The sequence below is a fragment of the Heterocephalus glaber genome, unplaced genomic scaffold (genome assembly GCF_053883595.1).
Source record: "Heterocephalus glaber isolate CG9 unplaced genomic scaffold, H.glaber_assembly_v1.0 deba00001465, whole genome shotgun sequence".
Taxonomy (NCBI): domain Eukaryota; kingdom Metazoa; phylum Chordata; class Mammalia; order Rodentia; family Bathyergidae; genus Heterocephalus; species Heterocephalus glaber.
This window is the reverse complement of record NW_028258312.1, coordinates 29,391,863-29,419,486: the sequence shown is the minus strand read 5'-3', so window position 1 is coordinate 29,419,486 and position 27,624 is coordinate 29,391,863. Positions and strand designations below refer to the sequence as shown.

The window sequence follows — 27,624 nt, the reverse complement described above, 5'->3', positions numbered from 1 at the left end:
TTTGGAGTGGTTTTGTTTTGCAGCACTAATATGGTAACAAGTGACTGATATCCTCAGTCTTGTGACTTTGAGTCAGTAGCCCTTGATATGTAGGGATGGAGAGGGGGTAGATTTTATTTCATCTGTAGGGGTTCCACATTCAAGGACAAGCAGTAGAGTGACAGTGACAAGGTCAGTGTCAGTCCAGCATCCACAGTGGCATTAATGTGGTTTGGGTTGTGGCTACCCAGCTCCTCCTGTTTTACTGACCTTCAGGGGTGTTCTATGAGGCAACTGATGTCCTGCCTGCACGTTTATTTCCTGCATAATCTGGCCTGGTCAGTATCTGTTATTACACATAAGAGGCCTGCCTGGATCACCCTTAGGTCCCAAGGGAAGGGGAGGGGAGGGACAAGCGGAGAGTGATGTTGGCCAGGGGTGGAGACGGCAAGGACACCAGTCTCTCGGTCCACAGTTCTGGTGGCAGGGGCAGAGTGGTCTTCTCTTTAGTGTTGGCAGTTCTGCTTATGCCTTTGAGGACTGTACATGGCTTCTGTGATCACGTAGAGCAGCACTGGAATAATGGGACAGGCGAATAGACCATGATTCAAAAGGAATGGTCAAGCTTGTTTTTTTAAACCAATAAATTGTGCTCCTCATAATTTCTAAATAATAAATTGTGCCTCACTGGCATTCCTGTTCATTATGTAACTGCTCATGTTTGGACGCCTTCTGATATGCTGAGAGCTAGTGAGGAGAGGGAACAAATTATTGAGTGAAAAACAGGATTTCAAGGGATAGGCATACATCCTACTTCATACACTTCTTCAACGTGCCATTCACAAGCCTTATTTCAGTAATTAACATAATTTAAAGAACATTTTTAAATGTTCAGGGCCAAACTTAATTCCCACAAAATCATTCAGGTACAGATTTGCTACTTTTCTTTCTTTCTTTCTTTTGGGGGTGGGATCTGTTTCTTGGAAAGGCTTCAGCTTTTCAAGTCTCAAAATGCACATCATTGGATGGCACATAATAAATGCTAGATTCTCCAGGATTTGAAATGGTGGCCATCGCCATGATACACTAGAATATCAGGGAACTTTATAAAGTTGAAAATTTTGTGCTATGTAATTCCTGACAGATGCATTTCACTTCATTTAAAATAGGTAGAAAATAATTGGATTTTATCACTCAAAAATTTTTATTTGGCATTAAGTTTTATTTAATGAAAGGGATTTATTTCTGGAAATTGGATCACTCTATTGTATATGTGAAACTTTCATTGACTAGTATATACATTTTAAGTTTATTATCTTTTGCCTTTACACAAAGCCCTTGGCAGACTATTCTTAAGGCATATATTTTGAAGATAACAGAGTCTGTTTCTTGTCAGCTCAAATGTAAATGATTTGCTCTCTTGATGGTTGAAAATGCTTGAAGTTAGCACATTAGACGGTAAATCCAGTCCATTTGTGCTTCTTCAAAGAATTAAGAATTTACATGATAGATGGAAGTTTACTAAACAGTGCTCACATTCTGGGTCTCCCAAAGCAAGTAAGGAGTGATCGCTCTTTAAAGACTTAATTCACAGGAAACATCTTGTTTGAGAAAGTGAGTGTGGGAGAAAGAAGCAAAGGAGATGGGGCGGTAGATTTAGAGAGAAAAATGACAGACTTCATATTCTCATGGGAACGAAACAGGACAAAACAGCAAAGCAAGTTGTTATACATTTGATGGTCTGAAAATATCAAGCACATATATATAAAAAAGTATAATTGAAATTCAAATGTACACATTTGCCATATATTATACCATATATTTCTACCACGAAAATATAGATTTTAAAAGATAAAATAGGAAAAACATGGTTATTTCCACTCACTAGGTGAAATCACTATGTAGTAGCATGTTGGCACAGGTGTTTATAGTTCTTTTCTCATGAACGTGTGTGCATATATCCCCCTACACATCCAGAAAAACATTTTAACACCATGGAATTGCAGTCTAGAAAGTATTTTGTAACATCATTTTATCACTCAATTGGGTGAGTCATTTTATGTAAAAAATTTACTTCCTTGTGTATTTAATGGTTGTGTAAATATTCCATTTTGCAGGAAAAAAGAGAGAGTGCTGTCAAAACTCCTGTGAATCAGTTCCCTCCTGACTCCCATTATTAGAATGGTGCTCTTGACTGCTGCGCCCTGGATGAGCAGAAGCGAAGGCGGCAGACAGACGTCGGCGATGCTTTCAGGCTGCTGTGTCCGTGTCCTTTGTTGTCCTTGTGGGCCACGTTGCACCCACAGCCTCGGCCACTTTCCGAGCTCCTGACTGTCTCTAATACTTCCCAACGCCTATCTTCTTTTTCCAGCCTGGGGACCATCGGTTTCCACACTGAAAGCTTTAAACATACAGTTGTCCTTCTCTGTTTTGTCCACTGTCCCAAAATACTGAACAGAACTGGATTCAGATACAGTATTTCAAGCAGCTGATGTCTGTAGCACCTCATCCAAGGACTCAGGATAAAGGGAGAGAATTGTTTAAAATGTTCTGTGCCCTTGCCCTACTAAATGGTTAAAAGAAAGGAATGTCAATCTTTTCAGAAGTGTGATTTCAGGTTACAGGAAAGGTGAAGTGGGGAGATATTTCTAAGAAGCCCTGAAATAATCAGAAGTGAGCAGTCAGATCTTTTGCCTACATCTGAAACTTATCCTTAACAAAAGACCTGTTCATTCAGCTGTAAGTGGACATTTCAGATATCCTTTTAACTTGAGTTCATATGTGATATAAATTAATCTTCAGAGCACAATGTTTATGTAAGTCATTTGCAGAGGGGAAACAATTTAAGCATCCAGTAACAGGCTAATGATTAAATAAATTGTATTCTACAGTGGAATTCTCAATTATTTTAAAAAATGGTAGAAAAGCAAAAATCTTTAAATTGTGCAAAGAGGTTCATGATATATTGTTACATGGGGGGACTAAAACTAGTATGTACCATTTTATTTCCTTTTGTGAAAAATAAATTGCTTTATCCTTACATGGATATCTTTATATGATTCATTAATGGTAGGTATTTTGCATTTGGAGGGTAACTGGAAATCTTTTTTTTTCTGTACATACTTTGTACATTTTCTACAATTAATAGACTTTAGTTTTGTAATAAGAAAAAAAAATCATTTTTAGTTATGCAACAAGGATGTCATTCATGGCAGTTTGTCTCCTGCATAATTCTGAAGAGCTCCTAATTGCTCTGTCTCTGGAGCACAAGGCCTCTCTTGCACAGGGATTGTAATACAGAGGAAATTAGGAAGCATTTCCTGCTCAGGGACTCATCCTGTGCTAGGGTGATACAGTTAAGGGCCAGTCATACGCGTGTGCTCCCTCAGTTCACAGCAAATAAAACCACCAGAGGCCAAGAGTGGGGGAAATAAGTAGTCAAAGGCCTAGAGGTAATCTCTTTTTTTCTTCTTGTCTTCCTTAAGTAATTAGACATTTTCCTTTGTATGGTCAAGGGATGAGTTGATCCTTGGTGATATTCCTAGATAAACGAGGTTACTGTAAGAAGCAGGCCAAGGAAGGAACAATAAATACATACTCCATGAATGTTTCCTACTGAGATAACTGCTGGTGTACTGCCGTAACTCTTCAGAAAGAACAAAGTGAGCCTTCATGTAATTTCTGGAAATGATTCACAAATATAGAGCTTCTAGCCATAATAAGATTTCCAAGAACATACCTGGAAAAAGAATGACTTTTCACTAAGAGCTCTTTGTCCATGTTTAAGTCACTGCTGAGAAACGTTAAGTGGGGACCCCCAGAGAATAACTGGTACTGTAAATACAGGACGGTCATTGGGTTTCAGAGCTGGGATGCCTTTTGGAGATCTTTCAGCCTAACCCTGGGGAGATGAGGAGTCTTCTCACAGGTTCTGTCTACCACCATATGGATTGTGGTTTCTTCCTATCAGTCTCTTCATATAAATGCAAAAGGAACTACATTCATTTTCCTAGGCTTGAGCTCTGTTCCTGAGTTCTCATAATGGCCTTTGCATTCGTGTCCTAATTGTGGCTATATATACTTCATTACAAGGAAAAGCGCAAGTAGAAAATGCAGTCTGAGCTCTGACTAGATTATGTGGTCAAGGAAACTAAAGGAAACTAAATGTGTTGTTCTCAGTGACATTTGTTCCCTTAAAACTAAGTATAAGAAATGAGTTATTCAGCCATAAAGCTTTGTTAAGTTTATTTTCTGAGAGGATTTCCATGACTAATTAAAAGATGACAAATGGAGACAGAGCAGGAAAGGGCCTATGGGACAGGTTAGGGAGTGTTAATGTATTTAAGTTGTATTAACTCCTAAGTTAGTCCACTTCTGTGGAAGAACTGGTGATACATGACTCAGGTCATTGCAAGGTTCTGCGGAGTCACTTGGGGCCACTGGCCTGCACCACCTCATCGTCCTCCTGCAACTTCTTTCCTTGTAACTCCACTGGGTGTGATGAGCAGTGTCAAAGATCATCTAACATTGTGTTGGACTTCGTCACAGCCCGTTTCCTGGCTGAGTTATTTATGTAACACAATCCCACATGGGAAAGCCCAGCTGTTAAAGTTTTAGAATCAGAAATAAGAACACATTTTTATTAGATCTTTCATCTTGTCTAGCATGTTTTTCTTGGTTTAAATAATGATACACAGCATGCTAGCTCCTCCAACATAACTTATCCCCTTTTGGGAGAATGATTTTTCTGTACTTCTGGGGTTCCAGAAGGGGGCTTATATCAAACTAAATATGAAATCAATGTGTGAGATATTGTAACCACGGGGGAGTTTGAGCTCATACACCTGGGTGGGCCCTGCAGAAGTAGAACAATAGAAGTAGACTAGAGATTGGTTGTAGACGGAGACATAAGGGTTTAGATTAGGAACTTCTGAGATGAAGGAAGGTGGTACTGTTTATAAAAATAGTGAAGCCAGAAGGAGGTTTGGAAGGTAGATGAATGCTGTTTGGCATAATGTAAGTTTGAGCTGCTGCTGGCAGAAAATGCAGGTTGAAGGGAAATCTAGGACGACTTTGTAATGTGTCAACTTGGGCAGGCTGGCCGAGTTCCCTAGAATTGGCTTCCCTGTGAGGGTCTGGTTAGTGTGGACCACAGGAAAGTCATAGTGAGTGAGGTTTGTTGGGCAGAGGTGAAGCAGCAGCAGCATTCTGCAGCTTGTGTATAAAATCGTGCTGCTGCTGATGAACCTTGGTTAGCTTGAGGTGGCTGATGCACCTTCACTAGCTCTTTCCTTGGGGTCCTCCAGCAAGGGTCCTGGGCCAGAGGCAGGACTTTGCTTCCCTTTGGCAGGATGCCCACAGTATCAAGACCAGAACAGATTTTGGTCTATCCTTCCCTTCCTGAAAAGCTACCCTGCGAATCTCAGCTCCCAAGACACAGAGGGCAGCCACAGACCATTCCAGTTCCCCAGCTGCACAAGGCCAAGTCCTCCGCATGAGTCAGTCGGCATTTTCTGTGGCACAAAGCCCCATCTGTGCGCCTTGGCTCATCTCATCTTTCCAACTCACGCCACTCTGCCTCACCGAGTGCTTACTTTTCATGTTAGTTTGCTATCGATTTCCCCATCAGTTAAGTCTCAGCTCTTCCCTGACTCTGGATCTTAGAACACACTGTGCCTTCTGCTCCTGTCCCTGCTCATCTGTAAATAGGTCTTAGCCTAACCTTCAATGCATGGACGAACTTCTCTGACCAACCCACATAATCATTCTTTAGTTTTGTTTCTTGAGTTCATACTAAAAGTTGTATATGCTCACCTACTGTTTTTGGTTAGTATTCACTCAAATCTAGGTTCCACAAGCTGTATTTGTCTTTTCACAATGAACACGTTGACCTAGCACTGTCTGGCACATGCTAGTTCTCAAACCAACAGATTCACCTAAGAATGGAATGGAAGATATGGATGACTCTACGTGATGAGTCAGAAATGCAATTCATTTTCCATTCTTTGGAGGGGCAAATACTTGTTCTGAAATCTACTCTTTATTTCTGTTCTCCTTGGCAGGTCAAACTAATTGCATAGGGATTCAGATTCTATTCTACCTCGAATTCTATGTCAAATTTGTTATGCATTAACAGATTCAATTAGACTTCTTTGAAGATAGCTGTGATGGAAATGTTGAAAAAGTAGTCAATGAGCACTGTGGGTTTAGAATTGTCACTGTATTTTGGTCTTTGATTCACCTAGAGGTAAAAACAGTGACCTATTAATAGAGCCTGGAACATTTCTAAAAGTAAGTTTTCAGAAAATGTGTCCAACTTTTTACCTTGTATTTGTGTGCTCTACAACTCTTCATTTCACACTGTAAAGATGAAAATGTTATTTTACAAGTCATAGTCATCTCATCATTTTCCAAGAGTTACCAGAGATCATGGTTAGGTAGAACTTTAGTTAAAAAGCAACCAGAGATGAACTACTTCTAAAAAAATGTAAAGGAAAACACCATTTCTTGCTTTTTGAAGCCCTAATAAATACTGTAGAGATATTCTCAGTATTTTCATAATTTCCAAGCTCAAATCTCCTGGTGCTACCCTTGAGTGATCTTGAGGATCACTTTAACATTTGGATGCTAAAGACTCTTTTTATGATCCTGGCCTTCTTGAAATCTCCATGCCTTAAGTATTTCCTTATTTTTTCTTGGAACAGTTTAATATCTTTGCACATTACTTTTTTTAGAATTTAGCCTACAATGAGAAACTGATCAAATTATGCTGAAAGTGGCTGATATATTCCAGGTTTTGGTACTTCGGAAACAAGCCCCAGGTCCTCACACATTTGTTCCTAGGCTATTTCCCTTGCAAAATAAAGTCCAAACAGTGGCGTCCGGATACTACACAGTTCCTATGTGTCCTCATCCTCCATTAAGTGGATGAAACAATTTACCCTTATTTCCAGTATTTATATTTTTCACTTCTTCTCCCCCTGAAAATTGTTTTGGTCAAGGATATTAACATAAACCCTCTGAACTGAAAAGAGTTTGCTTTCTTGAATGTTAAGCTCAATGGTCTAAAATGTAAAGCCAATGTGGGTTCTTTTGACTTGGGCTAGAAATTGGTTTAGTGATTTTTCTAGAAAGTCTATCAGTGGGTAGTTACAGAAGAGCAGCGAGGAAGGTTTATACTATACACTGCAGAACATTTGAATAGCTGAAGGCTCACAGTTGAGAACAAAGTATAAATTGTCAATAATTAACAGTCACTTTCATTGTCAATGAGATTTTGATTACCTCTCAGGGAACTAAAGATTGCAAATCCAAAGCAAACCACTGAGTCAGGTTTTTGGAAGAAAAATGTGATATTCAACAGCTTAAGCAACACCAGCATGCCAAAGTGACTTGACCAGCCATGAGTTAAAATGTACATAAAAGAAACAAAATTTTTCTATTCTTACCTTACAAAAAAGGTAACCATTTCAAATTTTTAACCTGTGAAAACTGACTTTACTCATCTGGCAGTAAGACAAAATTAAGAGGCCCTTGAGAGTTCATTTTGCTTTATTATTCCAGACATAGGAATCAAGAGGAGGATCATTATCTATATACTCTTAAAAAACATCACAGGAAATGTGTTTCCATCTCCTCCTTTTTCTGATATTGGAGTGGGATTTCATAACATTTTGGGATTAATTTGGGGCTAAATGAAACCACTGAATGGTAGTGTATAAATAACAATTATGAAGCTATTTTCCAGAAGCTAGTAGTGACTTCTGATTAGGAATGACCAGGCTGTATGTGTAGTATTCACAATGCTGATTATCAGCCAATTGTGTATTCTGACACTTGTGACTGGACGGTCCCAAAGTGGAGAGTGGTTTCTGACAATCATCCACTCTTGTTGACAGCTTTCTAGGTTCCAGTAACTTCTCAAAGACTGTGAAAAAAGCACAAGTCTTTGCTAACTGAAGACACTTCCTGTGCACCCAGGAAATGCAGTGTGCTCTGACCACCCAGGCTGCTCTGGGTGTGGAGCAGGAGCTGCTCAAGAGCCTGGCTGGGCAGTGCCCCACCTCATGTGCCACCCAGGCCAGACTCGGGCACATGGCACTGCGCCCTGGGTCCAAAATGAGTCAGGCATGGAGAGGCTCAGCCTTGTCTGCACACGACACCCAGGGATTCTGTTTTCTGCCAGAGGAGTTTTGTGTTAGGCAGGATGAAAAACATGCTCTACTTCTAGGCTGAGGTAGGCAGCAGCAGCAATGAGAAAGACGTAAGGCCCTCTAGGCTCTATCCTTGGCCCACCTTTTTGCCTTATGCCTTCACTGGCTGCAAGTGACACAAGCTTGGTGCCTGTAACGCTCAACACAGCTGTTTTTGCAGAGTGATCAAGTTCAGCATATCCACTGCTCTTTCCAAAGGAAGTTCACACCCAGACCAAATTGTTACCCTCCTGTATTTTCCCGTAGGATCCTGGGGTTATCTCAGTAACCACTAACACACTGTAGTGTGTACACATAACTTCATCTCTGTCAACTTTGTTATGCCTATAAGGAAGAAACTGTGCCCTTGTCTGTTTTCAGGAATATACCATATGCATTCTATAAATGCTTCTTGAAAGAAATACAAGTATCTTATTTACAAATGCTAAGCTTTTTTACAAAAGGAGGGAGAGTTCGTTTTTGACTCTGTAAACTTGGAAAATTCATTCAATCCTCTATTTTGTCCTTGGGTATAACTGGTCAACTTAAGATGAAAGATATCTATTACAAGTTACTCCTTACTACTATCCCCCAGAGGAAAAACTGTTTTGCTCATGTAAGAGCATCAGGCAGTGCCTGGCACTAGCAAGGCGCTGTCAGCTGTGGGACTCTGACTGGCCACCTGTTAGGAATGGAGAGAAGACGCGGCCCGTCACTGGCACAGATGAAGCCTAGCGGAGCTGAACAGCAGCACAAAACAAATCCCAAGAGGAGGCCAGTGCGAGCATTTGACTGGACGCCATGGACGCGGGTGTTCATCCGCCCTCAAGTCCTGGGGCGAATCCACAGAAGACGCAGAGGCAGACAAGCGCCTGATGCTTAAGTTGATCCCACTCCCTCCCACTGCTGTGAGACGAGTATCTGAATATCTGAATATTCCGCAGACTCTAAACCATCTACTCTGCCATTTGGGTTAAAGCACAGGATTCAGGCGTAACTCTCCAGAAAAAAATTATTGAAAAAAATGGTAACTGCTTGACTTCATAGTCTCCTGTCTTTCCCTCTGTCCCAAAGAGCTTGTGCTTCAAAAGATCAGAGAGTTGGAATTGGAAATAAGCTGCATCTACTCTGTGCAGCATCTGTACACAATACAGTGGACCCTTGACTTAAGAACTCCACTGGTTGGTTCCTGAGTGCTGGCTGTCACTCAAGTTGGTTTTAAGTCAATGCAGCTGAGATCTGGATGTTTACCTGGGTACACACTATAGATAACAAGAGGCAGATCAATCTTCCATTAACCTAATTGACCCAAGTTGTTTGTATGTCATGCCAGTCATAACTTGAGGGTCCATTGTTCAGTGTTTTACGTGTTACCATAAATTTTTGAGATAAATGATGCCTTCCTCTACTTTCTGCCTTTGCTGAAATGACAAATTAAAGAAATGTCTTAGAACAGTTTATCTGGCTTCTCCTCCTGTCAGGTTTGTATTAGCATATGGAAGAGTAGTTGCCAAAGCTTTGGGGATGTCCAGCTGGAAGCAGAGCTGGACAGATGGCCGCCCAGGCAGGTGACTGACTGCATGGAAAGCTGACAAGGACTCCTACTTTTGAGATACTCTGAAAACCCTTGACCTGATGTATAACACCCGAGCAGTGCAATGCAGGAACGATTATCATGCTGTTTCCCTGTCCAGAGTAAAATATATCACTTTTCAATTGCCACAGACATGTCAAAAATGTAAGATAAACACACTGATAGCCGACAACAGCTCTTTTGGGGGGGAAAATGCTTTACTAGATGTTTTCTAGAATCTATTCTAAGTTGTTGAAGAGGTCTGAAAAATTGGTGGCTTCCAATTCTATACTTTCTTTCTACAAAAACCGCTACTGATAGATTACAAATAATTTTTAAAGGATTTTTTTTTTAATCTTTCTTTTTTCCTTTATAAGAACTTTAATAATTGAGAAAAATAATAAGTAGTAAACACTACCCGTAATGTTTAATTTGTAGCTAAGATTTAATTTCCTCTTCACTTTGAAACAGTAACTGAATTTCAGTTAAATCTTACGAAATGTTAATTATAAACTTCTGACAATGCAATGTAAAAGTCCAAGGTCAGGTTCCCAGGATTCCCTGTCTAGATGAGAAGCTGGGGCCTGGCCATGAGAACTGAGGCATGTGCGCCACAGCACGCCCAGCAGCCAAGGTCTCACGGGAGTCCAGTTCACGCTGACCACACAAACCAGTGTCAAGTGCTCTATTAAAAACTAAAAGTTTGTTTTGGGGCAATTAAAGTAAGTGTACTTTGAGGATCTGACATTAGGAAGAACGAAAACCAAACATAAGACTCTTGTTCTGTGATTGTTCTGAGAACGCTGTCTTCCTCAGAGAACGACAGCTGGGCACTCAGCTTCACACTCACAACCTGCATCCAACCTGGCCAGACTTCAAAACTGTGACGCCAGCCGGCTGTCTCAACTCTCCTCTGTGAATCGAACACTTCCCCATTCTACTTCAAGTCTGATATCACTTATCTTCCTCCTTTAAGAAATGCACAAGCTTGCTCTAAATATTTCAATCACCTGTAATAAACTACAGAATTTGCCAAGAGGACAGGTACTCTCGTTAATGATCAAAATGGTGCGGCCAGAGGAAAGCATCACTGAGTATGAATACAATCCTTACCAACACTAAATGAAGCCATTTTTCCTTAATAGAACAACTCGTCCAAAAAAGGTCATTCTATAAAGATTCCAAATCACAATGAAAGGGACTTGAATAATTTACTGATCTTGCTTTTCACTGTGTGACTTAAAGATACCTAACTAAAAATCGGTGTCTGACATGACACAACAACATTTGCAGAATGAAATACTGTAGTGACAGTACTGAGGTTCACTGTTAAAGACTACTGAACTCTTTTCATATTAAATGCCTACATCTTAATTATTTATATAGAACACTGGTCCAATAACAAAAATAGAGAACAGCATCTGGAGATTTATCTCACTCTGTGTTCACAGATAAGAGTTAACCATGCTTTCCATTATTTTCTGCAAGAGAGTCCTGTTCACGCTGAAATCCGCTGGCAGTGGAATTCTGGCATTTCCCAAGCTACTGTATGAAGAGGATGCTGAAGGCCATCACTATACAGCACACTGCAACATAAGGGCTCTTTCGTTCACCTGTGGATGAAAAGATATTTATCCTGACTAAGGAGTGACTGCCAGGGATGATAACGTTACTGTGGGATGGGGAAACACCCAATCAAAGTAAAGACCTTGTCTATGAGGTCCAAACACTAAGAGTGGGGAGTGAAAACAAAGAACCAGACACAATCAAAAACATGTTCAATACACAATGGACTAAACTACACTGACTTATTCTTTCTGTTCAACTTTTTTTTTATTCATTAAGTATACCGATTTATTCCAAGACCACCTCTACAAGTGCCACTGTGCTAAGCCCAGCAAAGCAGCATGCAGGACAGCGATGCAAGGAAAAGGGTCTCCAACAACTCAAAGCCAAAGAAAGAGCTCATCCTCTTCCCATAAAAAAGAAACTTCTACATGTATAAAATAATCCATCATGCAATACTTAGCCATAATTTTTCAACACTGGTAGCATGTATGACACTTAGAAGGAGAAGAGAGAGGAAGCATTCATGGATGAACAGGCAACATGATCAATAAAACTGCACTTAAAAATGGACACAAAATAAAATGCTTAATGAATACTGTAGGAAAAAATACTTCTGAGTTAACAGTATGAAGTCATCTATACTTTGAGTATATCTTACCCAAAGTACTTGGGCTAAAGTATTTCAGATTTTGGAATATTTACATAGAATTACTGGTTGAGCTTCCTTAATCAGAACATCAAATCCTCCAAAATCTGAAACTTTCTGAGCATCATATCCATGCTCAAAAAGTTTACACTTCTGAACAATTTGGATTTTCAGATTAGGGATGCCCAACCTGCATAATGATTACTCTGGGCTAGACGTGTAGACCTTAAGACAGCCCCTCCTGTAGGAGTCAGTGGTCACATCTGCTTGAGGAGTGCTTGCATTTGATGTGGATCTGAAGGTGGCTTGTGAAACTGTCCTGTGAACAGAGATCTGTGACTGAGCTAACTCAAACTCATCCTAAACTGTTTCTTTAGTAATTACAGGCTGTACTAATTCCTAAGGCATCAGGCATAACATGGAAGGAAGAATTCACATCTAGAAACAATCTTAGGCTGCATCTAGGGTCCTCTGGTAGGGATGGTTTATGATCCCCTCACAAGTGTTCTACTGTGGTGTTTAAAATCTTTCCCAGTAACTAAGATCCTTATTTCCCCTAATGAGTTCAACTAATGACCACTGGAAAATGTCCATCCTGGCCACCTTATTCCCCACAATTCTCAGATGGTTTTCAAGGCTTCCTTACTGAGCTCACAGTGCTGGTGCTATTGGCTTATACCTCTGTGTCCACTCAGGGACAATAGTCAGAGAGAATATCACACCTATAAAAAAGCACACATCTGGTGATTTTCTGAAATTAAAAAAAAAAAAATCTATTGATATTTAATGGTCTGCATTCCAGTTAAAAGAAAACAGAAAATGATAGAAAGTGTTTTCACAATGCCATCACTTCAACTAGAAAAAAACCTTTAAACTTAAAAAGATACTGGGTCATAATTTTAAACAATCTTAATTCTTTGGAGGTAAGGCAGAAGGCTTCACGTGAAAGCCCTCCCTCATTCGTGCATACACTTCAGACAGATTTCAGAGCCACGCCTGTCTCCTCACTAGGGCTGGACACCCTCCCTGTTAAGGACAGTCTTATAGAACACCTGAAGGAAGCAATTAGTACTATCTTAAGTTTTCCATCTGCTAAAAATTAATTTCTGAGGAAGTTCTTCTCCTTCTCATCCTCTGCCTTAGAATGCTGTAATTTACATACGGGTTTCATTTCCCTGTTTTTAACTGTCTTAAGAGAGACTGCCATGTGGTAGAGCTAAACATCTTTGGTTGAACTTGGGTAAAAACATTGTCTCTCATCTGGCCTTCAGTCTGTGAGTGGATGTGAAACAGTTGCTGTAATGTGATGTGTAACATGATAAAATGACCTAGCTACGTCGCTCCCATTAACATCGCATCCTTTCTCTGTGGATATATTGTGTGCCAAGAAAGAAGAGGAGCGTGTGCTTGACAGAGCAGTGTACCAGCAGTAACATTTTCTAAGCTACTTTGCCAAAAAGCTAATGCATTCATACAACTGGTAGAGTGAACACTTTAATGAAACCATTCAACCAAAGACAAAAATGGGAATAAGAAAGCAAGCAAGGGAAAACAAAACAAAACAAAAAAATCCTCCAAACCCAAACATAACATTTATACATAATGAAACAAAAAACCAGGTTATATTATAGGAAATCACTAAGATATTTGCAAACTAAATGTCTTAAACTTTTCTTCAAGTAATAATCATGACCAAAAAAGGCTCACTTAGGTTGGCTACTGAATGGAACTGTATACACTAACTCATTACATAAAATGGGTTTAAAATACCTTAGTATTTCCCTTAACAGTAAGCAACTCAATGATATCATGGAGATGGAAACTCAGCCTCTTGGTTCCAGATCTGCTCATCCACTATTTTCTCCACAGTTTACTTGTGGTATTCTTCACACTAGTGCTCTGTTCCTGGCAGCGTCTGTTCTTTCTTATGGGGTGACCTGCCTCTGCAGTGTGGTTTGAATTCCGTTTCATACTCACCATTAGCTGTCTGCATCAGCTAGCTAGACTGCTCTCTCTCTCTCTCTCATTCTCGTCCCGGTTCTTTCTGAAGTGATTAAGACTTCTGTGATTTCAGCGTTTGCAGCTGTTGTCCACAAGTGAGCGCCAGCTCGGCCCATGCCACAGATCTCTGTAAATTCAGGCCAGGCCTCCTTGACTGCAGACCCTGGAGGACTATGTTGTGAGGCTGCCCTGAGCAACCTGGCATGCTTCGCAACGTCCCTGACCTAAGCCTATGTATGCTCCCAACTCTAGTTCTGACAATCAGAACTTTCTTTAGACTCTCACCAATGCCCTCTGATTGACAACATCTTATCTAGGCTAACCCTGTGCTTTCACTAATTTAAGGGCAATGATAACTTCCTGAAAAATAAAGATTCTCCTGCCTATCTCTGTAAGAGAGAATAAAGCATAACAGACAACACAGAGGAAGGACAATGTAACATTTCTGAAGCACACTGAAATCTCTGGGAGAGAATGTCTACTTTAAGCTGAGATTTGGTTTGTGCTAATATGACAGAAATGAGCCTGTTGACTTTACAGATGGAGAAATGGAGGGAGATTATGGACACTTACCAATTCTGGCACACTTCCAAAATATTCCCAATAGTCTGCAAAGAATGAAAAAGGAAAAAAGTGGCCATTGATTACTGAAAAAGGTAAATCTTTCTGTCAGTAGCATACAGAAAAATAACTGTACACTGTCATTTTAACCTTTAATGCTTTGCTTCAAATTTGAAATATACTTGTTTCATGTTGAACCATGTATGAAGACACAACAGGACATCAACTACTGATAACTGGAATATATGTGGTATCATAGGTCACAAGCAGGTTAGATTAATGTGAGTAGCAAAATTTTTCCTAAGGGTTTACTGTGTTAATTTAGTCAACTCAACTGCTTTTCTACCTTCAAAAGCAGAAAGTTTACAAGCTACCTGGATTAAATGTTGATTTTGAAAACTGATACATGAACAGATTTGGATGAATTTTGGGATCACAGTAAAAATTCCTTACAGTATGTATCTATATATTTAAATAATCTATAATCATGAATTATAATGATAGTACTGTATTTGTGTTACTCAGCAGAAACAGGAAAATATGTGACTATTTTATTAATATAAGTTTTATTTTATTTTATTAATATAAGGAGATTTTATATATATATATAGAGAGAGAGAGAGAGAGAGAGAGAAACTAAGTAGGACTTTACTAAATAGGATATTTAAAAACATTTTCCAGAAAAAACAAGAATGAAGCTATTCCTTTCAATTCTATGAATGATTATAGTTCAAATTAAATATATACAAATAGATATTCATTTATTTGAAATGTATATAAAGCGATAGCTTTGGAAAAAAACCAACTCAGTTATCAATGAGCTGAAATATCTAAAAATATAAAAATATTGTAGATGCTATTTTGCTGGCTTAACAAAAAACTAGAACGGTAAGGGGTATTTCACATGGTTACAAATTCAGATAAATCGACATTCTCTGTTGCTTATATTAGGACTGGCTCAACAAAATCACAGACACTCACAGTTCAAGGAAATTTGTATTAACATCGCCACCCTCCAAGAAATGTTTGGCTAATGAATCATTATACCAGAATAGTTAGGACTAAAGGAAAATATCCATTTAATTAAGATCTTTATATATTCTTCAGTTCAAGTTAAATGGAATGAACAAAAACAAGTAGTACAGACATTCTATTCTGGGAGGCAAAATAATTTTACTATAGGAACAAAAAGGCTATAGGCAAATACATTTCGGAAAGTAATACAAGCTAACATAATGAATGGCCAGACAATACTTAAGTTCAGTCTTTCATCGCTTTAAAAATAGCATCCGCCCTCAAGGAGAGCAGTACACGAGTGATTATAGATGGAGTCTGTCCTGGGCTAATATTCTAGAAATGACAAAGTATCATCAGGAAATTGGCACAGCAGCATATTGAAAGCTTTTAAATGAATCAAAAATCCTAACTTGGCAACTCAGAGACTGACCAGTACCACATTAGCTTTTCTGACATAAAAAGGAAACAGAAGGACAGAGGGACAGAGTCTGTAAAAATTTATACAGAGCACTAATGCGCACATCAAAATAAATTGGTGCTTAACATTTATAAGTAGAACAAAGAGTTTAAAAAAGCTTTCAACAGTTGACTATAATGCATACCTTAAAATGTATAAATAGGCATCCTTTTTATGTAGGAGAAATATACTACCACTCAACCTCTACTGTAAGGTTGGCAGCCCTGAGAACTCCTGTATTAATGTAGCATGTTACGGATGCATTTCTACCCCAAAGCAAGGAGGGGCAGACATGTCCACATGCAACTTGCCTCCTTTTGAAGGACAATTTTTATAATAGCATTGGAAAAGTACAAATAGTCTAGTCTACTATTATGGGATTTTTTTAGTGACATAAATTCTTAAAGATTTTATTATACAGATAATCGCTTCTCAGCCTTTTGGCTAAGATCAAGCGTATTATACAGATAAATTCCAAACAACTGTTCAATGAGAATAAAGTATTGAAGAATAAATGTAACAGGATTCGAGAGGAAAAGGTGGACTACAGAAGACAATGTCTTCAAAGGTGGGGTTTAGCTGTATAACTGATGGACAATTTTTTCACTTTCAGTTGGTTAAACAAAATCCCCGTATGCATTTTTTCAATAGATTAAATTTCCAGTCATTTCTGAAATTTATTTTTTAATTTAGTAAGATATTGTGAATATAAAGTTTTTAGATTTTGAAAAACAGGGAGCAAATCATGTAAAAAAGCCCCTGCCACCTGAATTACAGATAGGATTAAATTCTAATGACTTTTACGGTAATTTAATGTCTATAGAAACTTATTTGGGTGATCAGACATCATGAGTAACATACCCAGTTTTATTTTTGTCCAGCAGGCTGGGTGCCAGGGATCGGATATAAGCACAGGTACATATAAGCAGCAAGATTACAGTCAACAGACTCTGAAAATTGAAAATGGCAGACTAAAAAGAGAAAAAAAAATTAATATCACATGAAAACTTCCTAGATAAAATAATGGCACACAATTCCATATTAAGAATAATGCTTTTACTTCTCCAAAAGGGCAAACAGAATGTCATGTCCATCTACACTTAAAACTTAAAACCAATGTAATGCAGTGCTCTATGGTGGTACTTTTCTCTCCACTCTTTGGGCCAAGGAAAAGAGGACATGCAACAGAAAATATAAATTCAAGAACTTGAGAAATGTCACGAATTCAAAATAGCTGACCAAAGCCAGAGGCAGACGCCCCGGAGTGAGCTCCAGCAGGAGGCCGAACCCTGGACCTGTTTTACATCTGTGGAGACTGGGGAGAAAGATTAAATGGTGACTAAAGTTTCTCTCAAGTCTGAACTTTTCTGGGATAAGTAGGCTTTAAATTTAAAAGATCATGTTCCATGCCCTGACCAATACTAGGCTATTGGACATTGCTGACAGAAAAGCACCTAGTTTCGTTTTTCACTGTTGACTTTTCAAAGTTCTTCCTTCTTTAATAGTCCACCTCCTATTCTAAAAGTTAACACGGAGTCAATAAGAAAGCCTGTTTCCAGTCAAACAAAGGAAAGCACAGCTCCCATCACAAGCCAGTGGAGGCAGGCAGGTGCACCCTCTTCCAAATCAGCTCTACCGTCACCTCTTCCAAAGTCTCCTTGAATCCATCTGGCTCTCCTCTCTTAATTCATACAAACTCTTCCTTTTCCTCTTCCCACAGCAAGCTAACACTACTAACCATCCCTGAAGGGTACACAGTGTAGTATCAACTTTCAATTGCTAAGCACCTGACAATCAGCACAGTCCAAAGAAAAGATCCTTGAATAAGTAAAACAATCTGAAGTGCAGGAATATTACTGTTTACAATAAAGGGTAACATTTCCAGAATATACAGGCAGATAAAATAGGTCAATCTTACATAGTAGTTAGCAATATGCCTACTCAGTAAACTTACAAATACTTCCTAAAAAACCAGAAATAAGGCAAAGAATAAGAATTATAAAAAATTTTAAAAGGCCAAATCATTTCTTGGAAATGAGAGCTCACCCAAAATGCCCCCCAAAGGATCAGAGAGGTTAAGGGAATTGAATAAGGCAGCGGACTGGGTACATAATTGGAACATACATCAGTGTTCATAATTATGCTATCACTCATATGGGGAGAGAGACAAAGGAGAAAGACTACACTTATGATAGGAACCAGAATAAAAACCACGCAACACGGGCATCAAGGAAAAGACTGACAGAACCCTGAAGTGCGCACACATGAGAAGAACACTGGCCATGCCAGGCTCTTCTACTGGAGGGCGGTGTGAATGCAGACATTTAAAGTGAACCCCCGATCATTAGGGGAGAGAATCTTAAGGACTGGCTCTGTCAGAAGTTGTTAAAATATCCTTTTTAACCTTTTACATAGTACTATAATAAATATGTACAAGCTATTGGAAAAATGAAAAAATACCTTCCTTATCAACATTATTTATAGCAAAAGTTTATGTACAACGTTAAATGATGGAAAAAACAGAACAAAAGATTTCACATGCAACAAATTTTTAGCTATGTAAACCTTTATGCAAAGGTGGGTGATTATCTCTAGTTTCTAATCCTCAACTTTTCTAGACTTCTTAAAATTTCTAGGTGTTACTTTTATGGTCTAAGAACAGTAATAAAAATGATCTTTAATTTGTTCATGGATATTGCAATGGTAAAGTTAAACATATCTTGGTTTGTACTTAAATTGGGTTTTAATTTTGGGTCCATGAAAGTAAGTGTTAATTGCTGATCAGTTCTAGATGGAAAACAACAGCATGTCATAATGCTTACCTTTCAAAGGTCATGGAAACAGTGTTGGATATAACTTCATGAAATACGAAGTCAATTTCCTTGTAGGCACCAGGACTAAATGTGTAGTATGTATCGACTGAGGGAATGAGTCTAGATATTGGAATCTAGAAAGGTATTTGGCATGATTTCTCCACTACATGAGTTTACAGCTAAAAACAATTACTGATAGCCACTGACTACTTGTTTTGCACTATTTATGTGCATATGTGAGGCAGGCATTATTATTACCCTTGTGCTGCAGAGGAGACTACTCCCTGTCAGCCCAACCCCACAGCCAGGCACTGTCGTAGGCACAAGTAGCAGCCTGAGCCACAGGGAGAAACTGTTTTCATAAGGACAAGATTCAAGGAGAGAGCAGGAACGGAGTCAAACCTTAAAGGGCAAAATTTAGATGGGAAGAGCCAATAGCAGGCTCCACGAAGAGCGAGAATCACAGGGGAAAACTATCCACAGAAGGGATCTATATGTTCAAGGAATAATGAACAGACTTACTGCTGTATTAAGCAAAAGGTTCCTGTAGTAAATGCTTAGAAAAAAACCTTGCAAAGGGTGTTTATCACGTTCCCAACGGGGCATCCATGGTTTGTCGCCTATTCTCTTTCCTCCCGGAATGCCCAATTCTATATGCTGGCATGGCTCGACACAGAGACTCGGTTCTCTGTGTGCGTGTGCTGGAAGGGTTACAGCTGGAGGAATGCTGAACACATGAAGGCTCACCTTACCCCTCTTTTTACCTTTGTGCATTTGAAATTTTTCAAAATAGGAGATAAAAAGGCACTTAAAAACACATCTATTATTAAAGTGGAGTGTGTACATATACATTTGTGTTTGAAACCATTTACAAATGAAAACCATTTTCAAGTATGAAATAAATGATATACACAACTTTGTTCTGGGGGATTTAAAAGACTATAAACTTTAAACAAATAATCTCAGATGGCAAAGTCTGTTAGATGTACTCAGTCTTTGGTCAGAAACTGTTTCCAAGCTACAGACATTAGCCTGTCACCTACAGCATCCCTCTAATGGTTAGCATCTGTCGTCCACTGACAGGACACCGTAGTCTCAGGGTTCAAGGAAACAGATGATCCTGTGGGGCAAAAACTGACTGAGACTCCTGAAATGAGAATGCTGTAAGAAGGAAAGTATATACAATCACCAAATACAGGGGAAGATGGTAAGAAAGTCTAAAGGAAGTAAAATTCAGTTACTGAGTTCAATTTTTTTCAGATCTTTTATGACATTATGAAAACTTTTCGAAAGTACTGCTTCTGCCTGATTGGTGGTGAACTGACTGATTCTGCCTGCCCCAACTTAAGCATCACCTGCTCTGTGACACCCCTGTCCCCAGAGAGCAGAGCCAGGACCTCAGGTCTACAGACGACACATGGCCACCCTGGGGCTGCATCCCTGAAACTGCACGATAACTGCCTCCCCAGGATTAACGAGACTGAACAATCTCATCCCTATGAACAAAACAGTAGTCATCAAAAAACGGTGAATGAACAAGAAGGAATACTTTAAAAAATGCAAGGGAGTACTTAAGATTCCATATTAACAATGGGTATTAGTTAAAAGACCAATGTAGGTGAGACTGCAAAATAAAATTCTTTTAAATTATTCGAGAAAGTGCTATGCATTTATATTTACTTGTCACAGATATTCTCAAGAATCCAACAGAAGAAACAAATTTCCTGAGGCTCACGTGAAAGGCCTGGGCTGCAGGGTAAACTACAGGCTTCAGGTAATTTCCACTAAGTGTCCACATCATCTGTCACTGCTTGGGATTCAATGTTCTGTCCCAACAAGCAGTGTGCGCTGACTCCTTGTACGTCACACTTCTAAGACATCTCCATGACGGAGCAGGCAAGCTACCTGGTAGGAAATTCTAAGATCTCCAAACAATCCTTAAGTCTAAGTTTTATGTAATTTTCAGCAGTAGTCTAACAGCTAATCATGTTACTTTATGTGCCATAGATTATGACATGAATGTTTTCAGACTACAGACAATCCCAGCCTCCAGTGGTTTGACTTAACACATTCCCATTCCGGAGAAAACACCCTCAGGTCTGGATCTTCCCAAGCTGGCAGATGGTGGATGATACTTTCTTCTGATGCTTGGCAGCGGCACTTCACCGCAGCGCCTGGCTGGCCTCATGATTTTGGGGGTAAACAGCTGATATCCTGCACTGTACTTTGCTGCTATGCTTGATGTTTAGTGGGTCGGGTGTATGGAATACATTTTCAATTAGAGGTGCATTTAGTGAGGACATAACTCCATCCTAAGTGCAGGAGCACCCATATACAAAGCTACATTTATACACATAAGGGGCTTACCCATTAAAGATTCATCCTTCACCTTAAAGGTCTCAGATTTTTATCAATAACCCCAACGGAAAACTCATCATTTTATGCCCATTTATTAAAATACTACCTAAGTTTTGCCAAGAATGGCTCAGTAAGAGTATTGAGATACTCAGACATAAACAGAAGATATAATTAGATATATAAGAATGATTTGTCTTAAATCATATGTCCTATTTCCAATGCATATTAATGCTGAATAGTTAAGTAAACTTCTTAAGGTGGATGGTATGCCTTTTTTCTAGACCTCCCAGGTATCATCATAGGGTGTGCTGACTCTCTTCGGCTTCTAAGAAGTTAACTTGAAACTAGTGTGAACACAACAGAACGTATGCAGAGGGAGACCCTGGTGGCATTACCTGGCATACTTTCAAGTGGGACTTGATTTTATGCTTTGAATAGATTTTTCTCTCGTACTGGCATTCTCTGTTAGTGACAGGGACATGGATAACACCAGACTTGCAGCATTCCCACAGCCAGTCCTTAGCACTCCTACGAATGAAGGCAAGTGCTCTAAGGCTGTCTTCATAGCTCCCTGAAAACTCTGTAAACTTCGTTTGGGTTTCCCTAAGGACACAGCTGCTTATTTTTACAGTTAGTGAGCAAAATAAGTTGACTTTGAAAAGAGAAAGGGAATTTGCTAGGGAAAACAGGTCTTTCTCTACATTTCTTTTCTTTGCAAACTACCCATACAATCAATAATAATAAAGGGGCAGAATTTTTTTTTTTTTTGTACTGGGGATCGAACTCGGGACCTTGTGCTTGCGAGGCAGGAGGTGGAACCACTGAGCTAAATCCCTAGCCCTTAAAAGGGCAGAATTTTACAAAGAAGGATATTAGTTCAAGCTTCATAAATGCATCTTAACATAGATGTAGTTTCTTGACGAATAGTATCAATAGTTGATATTCTACATATGAATCATAATTTAAAAAATAAGAATATGCAACAATAAATTAACATACCAGTGGTGGCAAATGTATGGCATGCATGCTGCAAGGGGCTGTTTGTATCACTAAAAGCTCTAAAAGCCATCACTGTCTTACACTTTATTTTTATCTTTGTTTCTGAAAATACCACATTTTCCTCATATGGAAACTGTAAAACAAAGACTTTCTCTCTAACCTGCTATGAACAGCAAACACCAAAGGTGTTCTATAAAAGCAAAGCTAATAGTTTACAATTATCTTTACAGTCATTCAAAACAGTTAATTACAAAATAGGCACATCAATTAGCACAAACCCACAAATACTATGATTTTATCTAAACTAATTTGCCAGTTACTAATAATTTTCTTGTCTTTAAATTTTATTTTAATTGGGCCAGGGACTTAGCTCAGTGGTTCCACTGCCTGCCTCGCAAGCACAAGGGCCAGAGTTTGATCCCTGGTACCAAAAAAAAAAAAATTATTTTAATTACATAAACAATGCAAATCATTTGGATAATATACTCAAAATAAAATATAAAACCCTCCCCCTGGTCTCTTTCCATTCTTTAGAATATCCAGAAGATGATCACTGTTAAGAACCTGAAACATAAAAAGTCCCTGGCTCGCTCTGTGCAAATATGTATTCATGAAATTCTTTAAAAATGGGAGGCTGTTGCAGGTATAATTTTTCTAAAAATTTCCTCAAAAGCAAACAACATCTTAGAATAACCAACTTTCCATTGGTAAATGTACCTTCATTTTTTTAGTGGTCTAGGGCCTTGTCACAGCTAAAGGCCATAAGCTCCAGAAGAGGAAGGCTTGAATTCTGTGTCTACTTTTTGCTAGCTGTTGGGACCTTGGCCATGTTTCCTCTATTTGTGCTTAGTTTATCCAAATGCAAAAGAAACTTGATGAGTCAGTGACTTTACACAGTTATTCTGAAGTGAACCATAATTAGTTAGGTCTTCTGTAGTAATGAGAACAGTTCACGAACCTTCATTTGGGCCACCAATATAGTAGCTGCATAATTTTTCAGCAAATAGATGGAGGCGGATCAGTGCAAAGCTTGTGTTTTGAAAATGAAAATCATTTGCAATGTTGACAGACCTGTAAAAAGTTCTCTATTCTCATGTTCATTTGAAGTTAGGAATTATTTTCAGATTAGATTTTTTAAATCCTATTAATGAGATGTAATTTTTAAAATTTTCAGAATCATTCCTGAGCCCTAACACTATATTCATACTATATTCATCAAGTTGGATGTAAAAATAAAAATTAAATATAAGGATTTTGGGGTGTATAAACAAAAATAGCAAGTCAAAACTTTTAAATTAGAAATTGTAAAAATAAGCTGTCCAAATCATTAGAAATAGAGGAGACAAAAGGAAAAACCGAAGCAATACAAAGGCAAAAAAGGAAAGAATGAGAAAAGGAGGAGAAGCATACACATTAATATCCTAGACATGTTTTGCCTCCCTGCAGCACACGAAGCTATGAGTTCGCCACCACTGCCCTACACAACGCTGGATGACGGCTTTCTGACTATACTCAATCTACAGACTCAAGGAAACTGCAGTGTTTTCATTAGCACTGGATCACTTTGCCTACATGTAGCTTATTTTTGTAATTATTGAAACAGATAGTTAAAGGCCTTCTTCGTGTATGATATTATCTTGGGAGTTTCAAATGCTGACTGCCTATGTTGGAAATAAGTTTTTGCTGACATCAGTTCTTCCAGTTTAACACAAGTACACTTTAAAACAAGAACTGAATAATAAAGACAAAATTTTAAAACTCCAAATACTAGCATTTTTATTTGTATTAGCTTATTTCTTTCATGGGAAACTAAAGTAGTTTATTCCTCTCTCTGAAAGTAGAGATGAACAGCTATGATCTCCTGACCCTATTATGATACAAACACAGTGCTGGAAAAGTGAGCCCGCAGTTTATCATTTGTAAATCTAAGGCAGGTCAGCATTTTCTACCTAGTTTCTACGTGTAAACCACTATTGTATCTTAAGATGAAAACATGAAAATGCAAGGATAATCGTAGCCCACAAATGAACTCATCCACGTGTCCAAGATAAGTGAACAGGAGTGACTGTGTACCCCTGTCTCTTCAGGACTAGTGGCTACTAAACATCTGGACTAGTTAATATATACATTTGCCCCTGGATACACGAACATTTCTAGTCATCAGTTTCATCTGTAACACGAGGGTGCTGGATTACATGATCATTTGATCCTGCTGGTCCTGTTTCTACAATGTACAGAGAGAGACCTTCTCTATTTGTATTTCCCAGTTAAAAACTTTCAGGGTTATGAGTAAAGCCGAGAGTAAATGTACCTCAACTCTATTCTCCACTGGCAGTACTGGTGGTCACTTGTATTATTTTGTTATTAAAACATATGTAAAGCTATGATAAACAGTAAAAAAACTGCTTCACATGAATCCTTGATAAAATGATTTGACAAGAAGATATGTTGAAGGACAAGGAGCAAATTCTCCACTGAAAAAAGGTACTTTGACCATGCAATGAAGAAATGACAAAGACCAATAAAAACAGAAAACCTTGTAAATACTGGGTACTGGACATGATATAAACCCTGGCTTCTTGCTGGAGTCGTTAGGATTTTAAAAAACAACCAATGTGGCCAAATTTGGACTATGTATAGTATCTCAAAATTCCCTGAAAGTTTTTACTTGCAAACAGAGTTATGCACACTTAACTAATGGATCAGCATCCTCCAACACAGTAGTTTTCAAAGAGAAGTTCAATGAACTCTTCCAGGGGTTCATGAAGTCAAAACTATTTTTATAATACTGAGAAGATATATGCCTTTCTACTGCAATACTACATTCACCGTTAAAGCAAGAGGAATTTTGGAAATAGAATCATCCTCTTAACTTTCCCTTCATGCTGTACAAACCTTGCTTTTCCTCTTGAAACTCCTGGGGAGTTCAAGGCATCACTGCATAATAGAAAGGGCACAAGATTTGTAGCTGCTAAGTTCAAATCTTAGCTTAACTATTCATGAGTCACATGATCTTGGACAAGGCACTTAGCTTTTTTCATAGGTAAAATGCAATCAATAACATCTTCAACAAAACATTGCCCAAGGGTTTCTTTGTTGTTGCTGTTAGAGTACTAAAAAACAAATCTATGTATGAGGTTTAAAAAAAAAACTACAATCTAAAACAGCATCTAGGAAAAAAATTCAGCCCAAATTCATGTCTGACATTATCATTTGCTTGTATATCCTCCCACAGCCACTGTAGACATATAGAAATATATATAGTCAGCCCTGGGTATCCACATCTACAGATACAACCAACCATACATTGAAATAATTAGATAAGGCCCGGGATTTAGCTCAGTGGTTCCGCCGCCTGCCTTGCAAGTTCAAGGACCTGAGTTTGATCCCTGGTCCCCCCGCCTCAAAAAATTGGGAAAATAATTACACATCTGTAGTGAACAATCTTTTTTTTCTTGTTATTCCTTAAACAATACAGTATAACTATTTACATAGCATTTACATTATATTAGGTATAAATAATGTAGAGATGATTTAAAGTACACAGGAGGATGTGTACAGGTTATACACAGATACTATGCTGTTTTATATGAGGGAGTTGAACAGCCATATATTCTGGTCCTTGGGAAAATCCTCAAACAAAGTTGCTTCCAAAGAAACAACTACATGTATGTTTGAGGGCAACAAATCACTAAGGCTTATTTTATCCACAGCTCTGTTATGTTTCTATTATTTGCACAAAGATTTTTTGGCATCTGACATTTGAGATAAGAATGAGTCCTGGTTTCACTACCTAGTAAGTGCTTGATCCCAGGCAAGTCAGTCTCCTTGGACTTCTTTTCCTTCACCTGTAATTATCTGCTCAGTTGTTGTGAGCTTAAAATAAGACAATGCACATAACCTGATTTTCAGAACAGAGGCTGCTACACAGCCAGCGATACATGGAAGCTATTATTGGGAAATCAAGGATGGCAGGGCAGTTTAAACACTGTTGATCTTAAAGCCGTGTCCTGCTGTTGCCTGGTGCAGGTGACAGGATGATGAAAAGGAATGTATTCATGACTGGCACTATGAGTAAAATACTGTAATGCCATTTCGGCTTCTGGGAAAGATGGGCAAGAATTAAGAGTGAGTCTTCCTACTTTTTAAAAACATTAAAAACATTTTTAAAATGGGGACATTTTCTAAGTTAAATAAGAGCTCAATAATGACACTGAGAAGAGCAAATGCACACTGCCCCGTGGCAGGTGGGAAAAGAGGCGAAAAGCAAAATGAAATGTTCATCAAGAGAAGGAATGATATGCCAGTGGATGTCACTCCCTGTATCAGGTGGGACACTTGTCCAGGGAAGCAGCTGTGACTCACGCCCAACCACAATCAAAGCAGCTGGTATAAAGTAGGCAAGACTGATAGAGTTGTCAGGGGTTCAACAGCAACTTCTAGAAATAAACTTTTCACCATAGAAACTCTTGGCTTTTATGGGGGGGTTGATTTTGAGGTTAGAAGAAGTAGGAGAATTTCCCTATTTGCTCATAAAAACAGAACTGGGCACACAGGATTCATAAATTCACCTTGAGGGCCCCTCCAGTCTGCTGGCACTTACCATAACAAGGGTAAAATTAGTTTAGACAGCTCCCGAGATTTTATCACTACCAACTATTGCATCTATTCCCAGCCACGCAGGCTTGCCTGTATTCTCAGCCCGGAAATTTCTTCTGCGATTCTGTGACTCAGTTCAAGCTATTCTGAGATGACCTAAACCACCAAAAGGATCTACAATACACAAAACAGACACATCCACGCATGAGACACACGCACGCTAGGGGAGGTGTGAGGCCCGAGGCAGACATCCTTAGAAGTACACTAAACTCCTAAAAGAGAAACCGCCTTTGCAGAGAGCTCCACTCATTAAAGCCTAGTTTGTAAAACTGCATCCTTAGGGTTGAGAGAAAGATGTGGGAGGGCCCAGAACGGCAACTGACTCCACCAGTTACACCGAAGCTGAGGTTACAGCAGCGCCTGGGTCAGCCAGGTAGGGCAGGGGAAGGGGGCGGGGGTCGAACAGCGTCAGCGTCTCCTAGGGTAAAGGCCCAGAGATGACCGATGGAAACTCGCGCTTTTCTCCTGCTCCGGGCGACCGGCGTCCGGCCGGGACGCGCAGCCCGGATCCCCCGCACCTGCACACGGCCCCGGACACTCGAGCCAGTGCCGAGGCTCCCTGGCCCGCGCGCTCAGGGCGGCCGCACACTCCCGGACCCGCAGACCCTCCGAAAAGCTCAGCCGCGCGCGGCAGGCCCGGTTCTTACCATACTGAGGCCCGCGTTGGCCCAGCCACATCACCCTTCCGGGCCCAGGGCGGAAGAGCTGTGCACGGCCCGCCGGTCTTTCTCGCGCTCTCCAGCGCTCCGATTGGATGCATCACGGCACCGCCTCCGGAGCCGAGCGAATCCAGCGCCTTG

General features: G+C 39.4%; 1 protein-coding gene and 1 non-coding gene across 2 annotated transcripts; both read right to left on the bottom strand.

Annotated features, from left to right (window-relative positions):
- Positions 1-7,512: 7,512 nt before the first annotated feature.
- Positions 7,513-27,617, bottom strand: Tmem167a (transmembrane protein 167A). The gene is made up of 4 exons (XM_004841643.4): positions 27,472-27,617; positions 16,857-16,966; positions 14,534-14,568; positions 7,513-11,357 (listed from the first exon to the last, which is right to left on the bottom strand). Exons 1-4 carry the CDS (start codon positions 27,472-27,474, stop codon positions 11,287-11,289), a joined length of 219 nt encoding a protein of 72 aa, XP_004841700.1. The 5' UTR covers positions 27,475-27,617; the 3' UTR covers positions 7,513-11,286.
- LOC147826623 (small nucleolar RNA U109) lies at positions 16,168-16,301 on the bottom strand. The gene has a single exon (XR_015439024.1). It is a non-coding gene; the product is annotated as a small nucleolar RNA U109 (small nucleolar RNA).
- Positions 27,618-27,624: the final 7 nt, after the last annotated feature.